At 32.7% G+C, this 16,543-nt stretch overlaps 1 protein-coding gene and 1 non-coding gene across 12 annotated transcripts; both read left to right on the top strand.

The window, feature by feature from the left end:
- Window positions 1–368: 368 nt before the first annotated feature.
- LOC146898126 (beta-glucosidase 25-like) lies at window positions 369–7,829 on the top strand. Of its 11 annotated transcripts, none has more exons than XR_015022234.1 (12): window positions 489–694; window positions 805–828; window positions 975–998; window positions 1,126–1,148; window positions 1,458–1,575; window positions 1,681–1,975; window positions 2,395–2,684; window positions 2,930–3,134; window positions 3,340–3,496; window positions 3,592–3,714; window positions 4,039–4,259; window positions 4,427–4,707. XR_015022234.1 is itself a non-coding variant. In XM_085734244.1 (9 exons), exons 4-9 carry the CDS (start codon window positions 4,435–4,437, stop codon window positions 7,727–7,729), a joined length of 690 nt encoding a protein of 229 aa, XP_085590370.1. In that variant the 5' UTR covers window positions 3,422–3,496; window positions 3,592–3,714; window positions 4,039–4,259; window positions 4,427–4,434; the 3' UTR covers window positions 7,730–7,829. The 11 variants fall into 11 exon arrangements, 3 of the variants coding, with proteins under 3 accessions (XP_085590370.1, XP_085590368.1, XP_085590369.1); XR_015022240.1 differs by lacking the exon at window positions 1,458–1,575 and having other exon boundaries at window positions 490–694; window positions 1,681–1,812; window positions 1,904–1,975; XR_015022237.1 differs by lacking the exon at window positions 1,458–1,575 and having other exon boundaries at window positions 369–587; window positions 695–828.
- Window positions 7,830–10,181: 2,352 nt separating this feature from the next.
- Window positions 10,182–10,254, top strand: TRNAF-AAA (transfer RNA phenylalanine (anticodon AAA)). The gene has a single exon. It is a non-coding gene; the product is annotated as a tRNA-Phe (tRNA).
- Window positions 10,255–16,543: the final 6,289 nt, after the last annotated feature.

The following is a 16,543-nucleotide window of genomic DNA, read 5'->3' as shown; positions in this document are numbered from 1 at the left end:
ATTTCAACAAGTTGAATTAATTCACCCTCTCTTTCCTCAAAGTGATATTCAACAAGGGCACTGCAATGACTTCAACATATTGAATGTGGGATTCAATAACCCATTGTAAGTGGTCTAATGCTTTTGCCCTCCAAAGCTCTTTCGTCTTTGTTTTTTTTATTAATTAACAAATTTGTATGGTGCTGCAAATTATAGGTGATGTTTTTGAGGTGTCGACCTAGTTGAAATTTTATCTCTCTCAAGTAATGTTTTTACACTCTATTGGCTATTGTGCTTTATAAAGTGATGATATAAACACACGCCACTCATTTGGTCGAACCTTTTCGATGACAAAATTACCTTTATAACCTGTTCTTTTTCAAATCAAAATCTAAACTAAATAGGAAAATCCATGTCCGCGCATTTTACCATTTTGCCCCTTAGAGGGGCAATTTTGTAAATTAGTAAATAAGCATCTCCCCACTATATATATGTGAAGCAAAAAAAAAAAAAAAAAGGAAAACAGATCGGGGACAGAGAAGAAGAGAGGTGAGCAGAACGGGAAAACGGGAAAAGAAGGGAGGTCGAGGGAGAGGAGAAGAAGGGAGGTGCAATTTCAATTCATTCCCTCCCACTATTTCATTTCGTTCATTTCCTCCCACTATCTTCTTATTCATGTCTCTCACAATAACTTGAGTCCGGTTCTCAATTTCAGGTTCTGGTCCGGTTCCTTCATCATCTTCATCGTTTTGCATGTTATTTTTTTGTTGTATTTCTTTTGTGTTTTGCCTTTGTTATGAGTTTCTAATTCATCTTCTTCCTCAGGTTCCTTTTCTATCAATTTTGAAGGTCAGTGCTTTTTTTAAGATTGCTTTGCATGTTCTTTTTTTGATCGATTTCTTTGATTTTATCTTGATTTTGTTCTGTTTTTGTGTTTTGTTTGTTTTTTATTGCTTTGGTTTTGTTCTAACTTTGTTTTTAATCTTCTTTTTCAGGTTTCATTGTTATCAAGTGTAAAGGTTTGTATTTTGTTTTGGATTGCTTTGCATGTTATGTTTTTGTTGGATGTTTTTAATTTTTCTGTTCTGTTATTTGTTTTTCATCATTTTGGGTTTAAGCTGAATTTTTTTTTACTCTTTATTGTAGGTTTCTTGGTCATCAAGCATAAGGTACTGTGATTTTGGGAGTTGGTATTGTTTATGTCAATATTTTATTGTTATTTTTGTTTTTTTTTGAGTGATTTTCCTCTGTTTGTGTCGTTTTAGTAGATGTTGAGTAATGTTTATTAAAATTGATTTATATATTATTGGGTTTGTGTTTGAGACAATTCCAGAATCCTGAGATAAAAGCAATAAGCTTTGATTAAGCTATTTTTGAGAATTTGTTTTGATTTAAAATAGCAAGTAAAAAGATTTTGGTTTATTTGAACTATGGTTTTTTGTGTATTGATATTTTTTGTTGTATTGGTGTTCTCTAAGATATGGGATTGCTCAGAACTTTGATTTGCTTCAAGGGTGTTGGAAACAAGTTTCCTGTCATAAAATTTATTTTGTCATTGTGTACAGGGCAAAAAAGAATCTTCAATTTTTTAGATGAGTTAAGTATGATGTTTGGTTGTTGTTTGTGTTGTTTTTGTTTGCTATTGAATCATGATTTTGTTGTGTCTAAGGTGTGAAAAACTGATATAGACTTCTGATGCAGAATTTGGAATGGAATGATGAATCAACTGGAAGCTATGACCTTTCGAGAGCGTGTCAAGGATGATTTTGTGTCAAAATATGGTGGTGAAAAGGCTTCTACAGATCCTCCCAATTGCCTTAACAAGGAGTTTGGGTACTAATTTTCTGCTCTAAACTTTTGGAGTTTAATCTGGTAGACTATTTATATTTTGGCTCATGTGTCAACCTCTCTGCACATGCCAAAGTTGAAGGAACATATGCAGTACTGTGTTGATCATTCTGACGAGATAAGCAAGCTTGCAAAGGCGAAAGCTCAGGTTTCTTTTTTTGGTTTTAATTGAGGGTTTGATTCTGTGGTTTAATAGGCACACTGATATTTATCATCTTGGCATGTTATTTGGTGTGGTTATGTTTTTGCCTTTGAGACCCTTTTTTCATGAATTAAGTAATTTTTGTTTAGTTGATGACATAAAATTGTTGATGCATGAATTTGTGCATGTAATATTTAGTTAGGTTGATGACATATAAATTGAGGCAGTAACACCAGTGGATTCAGTCAAAGATAATTATGAATCAGTTGCATGAGTTGCTTTTGGTGTAGGATAGCCAACATAGGTTCCAAAGAGTAGCACTTCACTGAGTGTTTAAAAGTATAATAAGATATAACGTTTTTTTCTCTAACTTTGAGAAGTTCATACATTTTCTTTAATCCAACGCCATTGACTCTACACTGCAGATTCTGCCACTTTATGGAAAGCACAAGGTGTTACACTTCAACAGAACTGATGCACGTCTAGCAAATAATGATCTCCCACTTGATCTACAGAAACTCAGGTGTCGTGTCAATTGCCAGGCTATTAAATTCACTCCTCAAATTGAGAACTTAGGACGAAAATTGATTCAGATGCTTCACGAGAAGGGATCTTTTGTGGCACTGCATCTTAGATATGAGATGGACATGTTGGCTTTCTCAAGTTGTACCCAGGGTTGCTCAGAGAAAGAAGCCGAAGAGCTCAAAAGATTGAGGTATTTTTATGTTTCATGTTTGGCTCTATGTATCGGCTTCTAATTCATTCTTGCTTCTGTCATTAATAAATGATAGTTACTATGTTTCTTGAAGTTGGTTACTGTGAAATGCTTCAACATATTCTATCATTTAGTAAATGATAGTTACTTGTGCTTTGATAGAGAAACCTTTTGGATATGAGAGTAGTGGTTATGTATCACATGAGTTACACTTTGATTACACTTTGTCCCTTTGTGTAATTCAGGTATGCATTCCCTTGGTGGAGAGAAAAGGAGATAATTTCTGAAGAGAGGAGATCACAAGGTCTATGTCCTTTGACACCAGAAGAGGCGGCCTTAGTTCTTCGAGCCTTAAGTTTTGGTAGGGAGACACCGATATATATTGCAGCTGGTGAGATTTATGGCGGTAAACGTAGGCTTGCACAACTCAGAGCAGCATTTCCCCAAATTGTGAGTTTGTCAACATTTTAATCTCCTTCCATTTTTCTGCTCATTATTTGGGACATCGCACAACTGTTGAAAGTTGTTCTTGCGCTAATTAATGGTTGGACCTGATCTGAAAGATGCATTTTCTCTCAATGATCCTCATTTTCAGTCTTTGAATTTGACATTATTCTGCTGTGCCACATCTGACTTTCTGCGTTTGCAATTTCAGGTGAAAAAGGAAATGCTGCTGACAGTGATGATTTGTAGCAGTTCCAGAATCACTCATCGCAGATGGCAGCCTCGGATTTTATGGTTTCAGTAGCCAGTGACACCTTTATCCCTACTTACGATGGGAACATGGCAAAACTTGGGGAAGGCCATCGAAGGTATGTATTTACCCTATGCTGACATGTTATTAATACATTATTGTCAATTATTGAAAAAATTTAGGGGGACTAAAGTGAAATTTGCATAATAACAGTGTAAGTGCATTGTTGGTATTATTTTGAGAAAATGGCTGACAAGGAGAACAAGATGCTATTGGTAGTGGTACAAGTTATACAAGAGAAACTTTCAATCAATTTGAGCAAACATCAAGTTTGAGGTTAGTACCATTGGTTCTATCTTTTACTCTTTTATCTTTGCTGCATGACCAAGATTTTAATTTTAAATAGTGGTTGCTTTGTAATGTATAATTTTGTGGTAGAAAGCAGTAAAATATGGCCTCAATCGCAACTGCATAGTTGCGTTAACAATAAACATTTATGTCGCAACTCAAATTTCGATAACAGCTGACTTAGATAAATTTCTTCACATATGCTTATGAAAAAAGTGACATTAACATAATCTTTTAATAACATTAGAAAATTTGAAAAATGTAGTGTGCTTGTGTTGAAATTGTGTTCTGATTAATTACTATAATTGGCAGGTAAACAATCTGAATACATTGTTGAGGAAGATGATAGGTACCAAATTGGGATTCTAAAGATGAATTCTAGGAACATAGTCTTGACTTTGCATATCAATGTTTCTGCAAAGACATATGATACTACGAAAGCCACGAATAAGTGATTGACTCGGAATGGATCGTGCAAACTTGACCCTTTTTTCCCTATCACATAGTATTTAGTTCTAACAACACCAAAAAATGTAAGACTACGTAATCAGTGCTATTATTCATATCATCTTATTGTATAATTTTCCTACATAATCCTACTAGGTACCTTAAATTAAACTATTATTATTTTATGAAAACTTTGTTTCCTATGTTACATTTTTTTTATATCTATGTGACTTTTACCTTTTTCATTTTGAAGGACTTTTCATGATTGTGATTTTTATGATATTGAAATGCCTTGGAGCTGATTATGGCAAAATTCACAATGTCGTTGACGCGCAAGTAACTGAAACCGAACCTCTGATGCAGCCTAATCCAGTGACATATGGAACAAACATTTTTCATGAAAAGGAAGAAACAAATTCAGATGTGTCAGAGGAGTTATATGATGAAAAGTTATGTATAATTTGTTATGATGAACATCGCAATTGTTTATTTGTTCCTTGTGGTCATTGTGCCACTTGCTATGACTGCACAAAGGTATACACTAAATCTATTCCTTTGTTTAGTTGATAAAAAAAGGGGTGCTTGACGGCGCCAATAAAATCCTTTGATTATAGATATTTAATATGTTTCATTTTTTTGTTTGGTTGATCACTATAGCCAGAGATTACTGATGCAACCTCAAACTTGCTTGTGGGATCATTGGTTTTTGTTGGTATAAACCATTACACCTCATTGAATACTCGAAACGACAGGACTCGGATTCATAAACTGATTATGCAAGATGCTATATCTGATGTTGCTGTTATTACAACAGGTAAGCTACTATTGAAGCAAATTGTAAAACCTTTGGTTCATTTCATCAATTCATAGCCTTAAGCTGAATGGAAGTTTCTGATATTTAGCATACAAAAGAGGAGCTACAATTGGAGATAAGGTATGCTCAGAAATTAAACCACCATTGCTAAAATTTACAAATACACTTCATGCTATTAAATCAACACCAATTTCATTTTTGTAGGCAGCTTCAAGTTGGCTACACATAGTCCCATGGGGAATCAGAAAATTAATGAAACATGTGAAAAGTAAATATGAAAACACACCAGTGATCACAACCGAGAACGGTTAGTAGTTTCGTGCGATGAAGTTAGTCTTGATTGAGTTTAATAACTACTATGTAGTACCGACACCTCATATTGAAGGCGTGTAAGACACCGACACACGTGCTTTCAATTTTTGTAAACTATAATACGTGTCAACATGTCAGCGTCAATGTGGTGGTTTGTGTCCGTGCGCTATACGTCCATTTATATTAGATCCATCTCAGTGCTCAGATTTTATTTTTTTAACGTTTTTATTATATTTTTGACTGCAGGAATGGATGATCCAAGTAGACCCTTGATGACCTTACAAAAGGCATTAGATGATGACAAGAGGATAAGATATAATAGGGACTATCTCTCAAATCTATCAGCTGCTATAAGGTATTCATTATTATTGCAAATTCATTAGTCTTTGAATTCTTGAATCTAGATTATGTTACTATATAAGATTAATTGGTAACTCCCTTGATCCGGAGATAATATGAACTCAATGCAGGGAAGATGGTTGCAATGTGAGGGGTTACTTTGTGTGGTCATTACTTAATAATTGGGAGTGGAAGATGGGATATACAGTACGCTTTGGGCTCTACTATGTGGATTTCAAAAACAATCTTACTAGGATACCAAAATCTTCTGTACAATGGTTCAAAAATATGCTCAGATTGGAAACTGGAAAAATATGCACATACATAGAAAATAGCAAGTGTATATAGCACTCATATTTCTAAGAAATGTCAAAGATTTAAATAATATAAATCTTTTAACAAAATATTTTAAGATGAATGATTAGTAATATTTTAATGGTCATACAATTAAAATATATTCATTTTTGAATGGATACCTCATTTTTAACACTTTTATAACTAAAATGGAGACGTAAAATGTTAACAATATATTAGGATAATTATTTATAAAATAAATAATTAAAATAGGACAATATCTAGAATAAGCTAAAATATAACCATACACACACTTTTTTTTAAGAATACTATGCAAACACTTATCGTCAAACAAATGCACATGAAACTATTTTTGATATTTAAGTGAATATGTTAAATGAACATATCACCCATTAATAGTTTTTTATTGATGGCATTGATTCAATAATAAGATATATCTTTCAAACCATGTACCTTGAAAGAAAAAAAACCATGTACCTTAATATTTGTTTTTTTACTGATAGGTCTCACTGCCAATTTCCCAATTGATCACTTGGATGCATTATTCACTCTTCAACCTTGGGGCTTTAGTTAAAAATTTGGCACCTTAATTAACTCTTTTGCCCTAAAAAAAAAACTCTTAATTTTTTTTAAATCCATTGTAATTAGGATATTTGACCCCAATATGCTTCCCAAGGAATTCTCATGTTTTTGGCTTTTTCGGTCCATTATGAAACTATTTCTCGAGTTAGTGGTAAGACATATTTTTTGTAAAAATAAAACTCGGTTTTTTTTAAGGAGAAGTCGTGTTGTCAACTCTCATGATATTATGTTATTATCACATTAATAATTCTATATTATTTACCTATAAACAAATTAACCTGTGTGCTTTTGGAGAACTGAATAGCTTCCCATTGTTATAGAAATTTTGTTTGTGCGCTTTTGGAAAACGTGTGTCAATCAATATACATATAATGAAGTGTATAATGAAGCTAGAAAATACATTACAAGTTAATTTCCATATCATGGGAATCCTCATTTTTCTTGAGAATATTGGAATAGAAACTGTCAAAGTTATTTCATTTTTTGTGATGTAAATATTGGTGTTAATTCCTTTTTGGTAACTCTATGACAGTAGCGCTCGCTTTTATAATTTTAGCTAATATGTAATCATAATTTTCAAATTATTCGTTCCTTCAATGGTTCCAATTAGTTTCATCTTAATTATTATGATTTTTGACCCTCATTTATATTTTTCATTGAAACAATCTATAGATTGATTTTGGTCCTAAAGGAATAACAAGAATTTGATAAAACTATAAAGGTAGACCTAAGAATTTTTTATGTCCACTTTGAAGGATTCATATGAAGAGTCCGAATATTTGTTTTGGTTAGCTTAATTTAAGATCACCAAATTCACAAATTCAGTTCAAAAATCGCTTACTAATAGAAAGAAAAAAAAAAGCAGATAAAAGAATTATGCTCATTAGACATCATTTTTCTTAAAGATTTTATTTCACCAAGTGGCCAACAGTTGTAACAAAAAAACCAGAATGGAAGAGGTAAAATTTGGTTCAAAACGCATTCATATCATGAGCCTTAATGACGAGTAATTTTGCAAATTAAGTAGAGACCATTTAACTTCTCAACACAATGTTACGACAACTTTAACTTCTCAACGCAAAACTTTGACATAGAGAATCCTTTTAATTGCTAGATAATGATTGCATTTGACAAACCCTTCATTAAATTATCAAAATTCTGTTCACTTATTATTGTAGGCAACACCAACTTTAGCTGCTGCATATTCTATATCACGAGCTGTTAAGATACCTGTCATGTGTTCATCCGGGCCAAGTGCTGTAACAGCACCTATGGCTATCACTGCTGGAGCTTCTGGCGTGGTAAAGATTTCCTCCCAATAATTTTTTTATTGTAAATTAGAAATCATAATGATAAACTTACTATACCTTTCTGGTGGCAAGTTATTGATCATTGACTGGTTCGATGTATTTCGGAATCGCAGGGTGTTGGCTCTGCAGTTAACAAACTAAATGACGTGGTGGCCATGATTGCTGAAGTTAGAAGCATTGCTGATTCATTGAAGACATCCCTTCCGATACACACTACACATGAAGTCTAACTCATTTCCAGTAGTTCAATATATGTAAGAAATAGCTTAAGGTGGTTTAGGTAGTGAATAAAACATGTGAAGAAAATCTGGACCCTTCCTTAAAAATAAGAACTACTAGGATCCATCTTTTTTCCTCCTTTTCTATTTTAGACTTCTGTTTTAATTGTAGTTTGTGTCTTTGTATGGCTGTTGAAATCACACTGTCAAAGAACTAAAATGATTAGTGAGCTATTTGGGGGTTTTGCTTCTTAATGAATGGAATTTGCCAGTTGAGTGAAATTGTGCATGTTATTCTTTTGCCAAAGTAGTGCATGTATGAAACAGACATGTGCTTTGTTACACTAAGCATTCACCTTCTACCAAAAAAAAAAACACTAAGCATTTGTTCATGTTGATTTAAGATCATTCGGTTCACATTTGATCTTTACTAAATAGTAACTTTTAAACAATCTTCACCATTGATTTGAAATAAAACAACCAAGATCAATAATTATGTCACAAATTTATATGAATCCAAAGAGAAGTGTTATTTGAACGACCAATTTGGTGACAACTTATTTGACAACCATATTTTACAAAGAAAAAAGTGGTATTGGCACGAAAACCATATCAATAGAGAGATAAAGTAAAAAGTAATGTGAGTATGAGAGAGAAAGTTGTTGCAAAAGTTGTCACTAAATGGATGTTTAAATATCATTTCTCAAATCCAAATCCAGTTTTTTAACGTTTATGTAGCAACAATTTAGGCCACATTTGATTACAATTGTGTGAAATAATTAGGATTGTGGTGTGATTTGAAATTTCATCATTGTTTGAATGGAATGATCATTTCTCAAATACCAATAAAACCATAGATGAGAAGCAACAAAAGCAATTTGTTTTTTATCTTCCTTATGGGACCATAGCTTTATGATTTGTTTAATTTTATCTTTTATATGACCATTACCTAATTGAAATTTCATTGTTGCTTATATTGGTGAGTGTAGGTTCTGATGGCCAATTTGAGAGAAGAAACAAATGTGAAAGAAACCTATGAAGAATGGATGGGTTCGGAAGGAGCATGGATCTGTGACTACAGTTTTCATATTAATCCTTACATTTGAATAAGTTTATGAAATGCAAATTATTATTAATTAGTCTTTCAATCATATTTACATTACCTACTCCTTGTCCCCTATCCAAATTTGGTCGGTGCTCCTTGTGTATATAGTCCAAGTAAAAGAGTATGTACCTTTTGGAAAAATAAACAAATGCACTAATTCTGCTTGATGCATATATTTTTTAGAGAAAGAATTGAAAATGTAGTTGTTATTTCTTTGAAGGGAATCATAAAGTAGGGAAATTTATCTAAATTAAAAATTTTGGTTTGTGCGGCTTTGATTTTCACATTTATGAAGGCCAGCAATTTTCCGTAATTTGAACATTTCTCCTTCAGAGCTAAATTTTTGAAAAAATATGTTATTCAACCCGTGCGAAGATTACTTTGACTAATTGGAATTTCTCTCCCAAAGTTATCATAATCTTTCTTTTCTTTGACAAAATCTTATTATGTTTTCTTTCTATTGAACCTAAATTGAGGGAAAGGAAAGAAAGGAACAGAAGAACGTTATTGAACCCTAAGAAAATGTTATTGAACTCATAAGAGTGGTGTTGAACAGAATAATGTTCTTCAAAAACCCTTTTTTCAAATAAATAAAAGTTCAGAAAGTTAAAATCAAAAAAGGATAGGTGCAGAGACTCAATGGAAGTTGTTCTAACAAATGGAGTTGACAACATTTACTCTTTCAATGGAATAATATTGATTGATCAAATCAGTCACTCCACCATAGTCTGATGGATCTTTTGAATAACGGATTAATCAGACGAGAATAAAGATAGAGTCTCATTCTACATGTCAATACCGACATTAATGAAATTTTTAGTAAGAGGAAAATCCGTCGACTTTAGAAATCGTGAGGGTTCAAGTCCCTCTATCCCCAAAAGCCCATTTAATTCGCTAAATTTTTATCCTATATCCTTTTTTTTAATTAAAATTCAAAACAAAAAGTATTTATTTTTATTTAGTTGATATAGACTCAAGTAATTTCCTAAAATTAGGGTGGTGTGTCAAGAATGGTCAGGATAGCTCAGCCGGTAGAGCAGAGGACTAAAAATCCTCGTGTCACCAGTTCAAATCTGGTTCCCGGCGATTCATTTCTATGAGTATCTATTCCCAAATTTTAATAAATTTGTTAATAGATACATATTTTTTAGTGGTCTTGATCATCATACATAATTTATCTAGGCGTACGGAGATATACTCTTTCTAGATCATCATACATAATTTATCTAGGCGTACGGAGATATACTCTTTCTAGCTAAAGAATGAATAGATGTATATTCTAGGTATAGAAAGTTAGTCTGAAAATGAATGATTCCATTTTGTTTCGATTTTTTCTGCGCTCCAAAAAGAATGTTAATATTTCAACAATATTCAAATCGTAAAATTACTTGGTTGAAAGGCCAAAAAGTTTAATCTAGGGAAGTTCAGAGGTGAGAATAGTCAAAATTTATCTGAGATACATTATCAAAAAATTCGAGTCTCCTAGATTGCTTCTTTATGATGAAGGGATTAACTATGTCACACACTTTGGCATGGATGAGATAGGGGTGTACATGGGTAATGGAATCAAAATTGCTAAAGAGTTTGGATTTTTGGTTCCAACCAAGATTAGGCTCGACTACGAGGCAACAAGAATATGTATAAGTTGACACAACTAGGACCATTTCACATTCCAAATGTTTTCCCCGTGCGAGTTAAAGAAGAACCTATTGAAATTATTTCAGACGATGACACTGACACTGAACAAACGAATGGTAAGGATGAAGCAGGAACTGAAAATGAAATTCAGCCAAATGTAGGTGCTGTCAACAATTTGCAAAGAACTAATGCGGTGCATTATCATCACTTTCAGAAGAATGTGACAGCAGCTTTGGCCTTCATTGAAAGACCCCAAGCCTTGGTATGTAAAAAGCTATTTTTAATAAATCTAGCATCATCTGCTATTGTGAAATAAATATTTCAATCTATATTATTCTGTTTTTCTCCAATATATTTCTATATATTCTACAAAAAATAAAGTTATGAAAACTTGCTGACTATCAAAAAATGCAGACAAATGTAGCAAATGAATAAAACAATTGAAAAGAGATAACATACCACATATCCTCTGTTGTTACATTAGATTTAGATGGTGTTATAACTGTAATATATTAGCGTCTCACAACATCAGCCTTAAAGAAGTAGTTTCTGCTCAAGCTATCTATGTGCTTTTACACTTTCATTTTTGATTTCATATAGCATTTTCCTAATCAAATATCCAAAAGAGTCTTGAAGAGGAAGTATCTAAGGATGACTTTAGAGGATGTAGAGACACACAAGACATATAATTGCAAGGTAACAACTGCTGGCAGGGGGGAATGCTGAGAAATCTTTGGGTGGTGAATGATCTAACTTCGTCAGAGACCACGACTTACAAGAGAGTGACAGGTTGATCTTTGATTTGGAAGATCCACCAACAAAAATGTATGTCAGACACATCCGCGGCCAGTAAACAATGAAAGGTAGTGCTTACTTTTGGGAGTTTTGGAAATTTAACTTTGTATTCCATCAAACACAACTACTTCAAAATCTATGTTGTATAACTTTTGTTTTGGTTTCTTTTATGGTAGACCTATCTAGGATTTGGTATGTTATGGATCATGGCTTTTTATATTTATATGCATGTAATATCTATGTTCGCAATCAGTTCACTTTTAAGCGTTAACAAATGTGTTTGCCAACAAAATTATCCGAAAAAAAGCAATCCACCCCGTGCGAAGCACGGGCTGATAACTAGTATACATGAAAATTCAAAAACCAACTAATAAGTTTTATTGGACATTTTTCTAATAATTACAAATTTACCCTTCAAATCTATAACTAATCTAAAAAGAAATGTCCCTTGAAATTACCATTTTGTCCCTAGGAGGGGCATTTTGGTAATTCAATTATTGGAGGGTTTTTTTTTTTGAATGTTGGCCTATGAATTTCCATTTTTGCCCCTAACCAATTTTTTTTAATTATTTTCTAATTTTTATATTTTTAATAACTTTTAATTATTTTTCAATTTTTTCTCCCAAATTCAGTTGCTTCTACATTGCCGTTGTGGGAGATTAAGGTATCGTTTGACCCGACTTTTTTCAAACTTCTCTACATTTTTAAGGAGAAGTTAGGCCTATGAATTTCCATTTTTACCCCCAACCAATTTTTTTTTAATTATTTTCTAATTTTTATATTTTTAATAACTTTTAATTATTTTCCAATTTTTATATTTTTAACTATTTTTCAATTTTTTCTCCCAAATTCAGTTGCTTCTACATTGCCGTTGTGGGAGATTAAGGTATCGTTTGACCCGACATTTTTCAAACTTCTCTACATTTTTAAGGAGAGTAAACAACTACATTTAAAAAGTTGGTAGTAAGAAACATATATGTGACTTTATGTTCTCTTTGTCAAATACTGACTTCATATTGACTTTTAAATTAACAAATAATTATATTCAACGGATGAATATAACTATTAATTTTAAAGTATATATGTGACTTTATGTCTCTTTGTCAAATACTGACTTGAAAGCTTATGATAAAAGATTTTATTTTCCTCAATTTACATTGTTATAAGAATACCATATATGTGCCAAACAAAGTCATGGTATCTACTTTTAGCTATACTCATGTGGAGTTTGAACAAACAAGTTAATCTTATACCTCCAAGCATCAAACATTTGCAATTCGACCGATTTGCCAAAAATGGTAAAGGTTTATTATGCTTATATATACGAAATGGATGTCATTAATTTCTTACCAGAGATTGCTTCCTGGGGATATTATAGAAACAAATTGTTCAATGTTATTTTAGGTTTATACACAAATTTGGCACGTCAAAGTTGTCTTAGAAATTTACTACGTGCTACTCCTTTTTTGTTCAAATTGGTAGTTCCATTGATTGTCCTTCCCGTTTCATTATTGTCTTGCAGGTTTTCTATTACACTGGCTGCATCATTAGTTGCACACCACGGAGCAACATTCGTGGCTGCATTTCAAGTCTGTCTACAGGTTTGGTTGGCAGTGTCCCTTCTTGCGGATGGTCTGGCTGTTGTCGGGCAGGTGAGATATAATTCAATACTCTCTCGGCTTCTTTTAGTCTGCTAAAAGTCTGTCTTTTGATCTAGACAAGCTGATAAATAAATATAATGTTTTCAAAAGAAACTGCTAAAAGTCTTGGTTATAGTTTGATTTTGATCTACTTACTATTAGGTTATCCCCAACACTAACTGTTTTGTGTTATTCGTTGTCCCATGTCTGTCTTTCTGAGTTGTTGGGCAACTCAAAGAGAATTATAAATTATGTCAGCGTCAGTCTTCCCCTCCTCAGTTTGGTCTGAGAAGTCTTACGCGGGCATTTTGGTAATTCAATTATTGGAGGGTTTTTTTTTTTGAATGTTGGCCTATGAATTTCCATTTTTGCCCCTAACCAATTTTTTTTAATTATTTTCTAATTTTTATATTTTTAATAACTTTTAATTATTTTTCAATTTTTTCTCCCAAATTCAGTTGCTTCTACATTGCCGTTGTGGGAGATTAAGGTATCGTTTGACCCGACTTTTTTCAAACTTCTCTACATTTTTAAGGAGAAGTTAGGCCTATGAATTTCCATTTTTACCCCCAACCAATTTTTTTTTAATTATTTTCTAATTTTTATATTTTTAATAACTTTTAATTATTTTCCAATTTTTATATTTTTAACTATTTTTCAATTTTTTATCCCAAATTCAGTTGCTTCTACATTGCCGTTGTGGGAGATTAAGGTATCGTTTGACCCGACATTTTTTAAACTTCTCTACATTTTTAAGGAGAGTAAACAACTACATTTAAAAAGTTGGTAGTAAGAAACATATATGTGACTTTATGTTCTCTTTGTCAAATACTGACTTCTTATTGACTTTTAAATTAACAAATAATTATATTCAACGGATGAATATAACTATTAATTTTAAAGTATATATGTGACTTTATGTCTCTTTGTCAAATACTGACTTGAAAGCTTATGATAAAAGATTTTATTTTCCTCAATTTACATTGTTATAAGAATACCATATATGTGCCAAACAAAGTCATGGTATCTACTTTTAGCTATACTCATGTGGAGTTTGAACAAACAAGTTAATCTTATACCTTCAAGCATCAAACATTTGCAATTCGACCGATTTGCCAAAAATGGTAAAGGTTTATTATGCTTATATATACGAAATGGATGTCATTAATTTCTTACCAGAGATTGCTTCCTGGGGATATTATAGAAACAAATTGTTAAATGTTATTTTAGGTTTATACACAAATTTGGCACGTCAAAGTTGTCTTAGAAATTTACTACGTGCTACTCCTTTTTTGTTCAAATTGGTAGTTCCATTGATTGTCCTTCCCGTTTCATTATTGTCTTGCAGGTTTTCTATTACACTGGTTGCATCATTAGTTGCACACCATGGAGCAACATTCGTGGCTGCATTTCAAGTCTGTCTGCAGGTTTGTTTGGCAGTGTCCCTTCTTGCGGATGGTCTGGCTGTTGTCGGGCAGGTGAGATATAATTCATTACTCTCTCGGCTTCTTTTAGTCTGCTAAAAGTCTGTCTTTTGATCTAGACAAGCTGATAAATAAATATAATGTTTTCAAAAGAAACTGCTAAAAGTCTTGGTTATAGTTTGATTTTGATCTACTTACTATTAGGTTATCCCCAACACTAACTGTTTTGTGTTATTCGTTGTCCCATGTCTGTCTTTCTGAGTTGTTGGGCAACTCAAAGAGAATTATAAATTATGTCAGCGCCAGTCTTCCCCTCTTCAGTTTGGTCTGAGAAGTCTTACGTTAATATTCCACCTATTTTTTCACTCAAAATAACACCTACCTGTTGAGGAGGGGGGGTTGAGGTTTGGAGAGAATTTAAGTTTGTGGGAACTCGGGATTAGGCATGAAACAATAATCTTGCTGAAAGAAAAATAGGGAAAGGGTGTGAAATTACTTGATGTGTGGTGGAAAGCAAGTTTTAGACTTCCGCCGGAAGTAACTTTTAATTTTTGCATGATAAGACGGGTCTTTTCCAGTAATTGAACACCTATTTTTCTATATTCTACAATAGTAAACTAGATGCTCTATAATTATAAATTAATTGTCAGTTTATTCAGTTCTAAATTATATCATTGGCTAAGTGTATTTCTCAAATGAGAATAAATCATAGATTGTATAAACTTTGTTGTGATGGTTAACATCAGAAACCATAGCTTGCAACATATTTGGGAAAGATTAAAAGTTTGGATATATCTGATAATGTGATATGGTGAAATGATTTATATACGTTGAAACTGAAAGGCAAAATGATATAAATCAAGTAGCGAGGCATTCAACTATCTGTCTAATTCAGAAGTTTGTTCACCTAAAAGGACTGGATACTAAATTGCAGTTAATATCTACCTTTGTTGTAGATCATGTGAAAGGATTTATATACGTGGTACTAAATTGCAGTTAATATCTGCCTTTGCTAGGGGTGGCAAAAATACCCATGCCCACGGGTACCCGTGGGTAAAATCCGTACGGGCACGGAGAGGGTAGCTACACGGGTATCCACGGGTATAATAAATGGGTATTTGACTACCCATTATTATATGGACACAGACACGGATTGGATTGTATCCATACCCACGGGTACCCATACCCGATAATAAATTAAGTAAATTACTAATATATCTTTATATATCATATCTTATTACTTAAAGTCGGTACCTTATTGAAGAAAATTTTACCACCCACCTAAAAATCGTCAATAATAACCTATTTTTATTTTAAATTTTTTTAATTCATCTTATTAAGTTCACCGTTTTCACTTCATTCACATCATAAAACATATAGATTATATAAGAATCATGAATTTTCTATGAATTATGTATGATTTATGAAATTTGAGTGGATTATATATAGATGTTTAAAAGTTGAAGTTTTTTGGTAATTAAAAAAAGTTATTATTTGTACAAAAAAATAAATAAATTCAAAACTCCATGGGTACCCATGGATACCTCAATACCCACGGGTGCCCGTATAGTGGGTACCCACGAGGATACGGGGCGGGCACGGGTATCATATTTATCCAACGGGGCGGGGACGAGTATCATATTATCCGTACCCATGGGTATCCATTGACATCCCTAGCCTTTGTTGTAGATCATGTGAAAAGATTTATATACGTTGAAGCTAAAACACAAAATGATAAAAATCAGGTAGAGAGGCTTTCAACTATCTGTCTGATGCAGAAGTTTGTTCACCTGAAAGAACTGGATACTAAATTGCAGTTAATATCTGCCTTTGCTGTAGATCATGTGAAAGGATTTATATACGTTGAAGCTGAAAGTC

The sequence above is a fragment of the Medicago sativa genome, chromosome 8 (genome assembly GCF_051527215.1).
Source record: "Medicago sativa cultivar Bolivia chromosome 8, Bolivia_mono, whole genome shotgun sequence".
Classification (NCBI taxonomy): domain Eukaryota; kingdom Viridiplantae; phylum Streptophyta; class Magnoliopsida; order Fabales; family Fabaceae; genus Medicago; species Medicago sativa.
The sequence above is the reverse complement of the archived record's forward strand: the minus strand, read 5'-3'. Positions and strand labels throughout refer to the sequence as shown.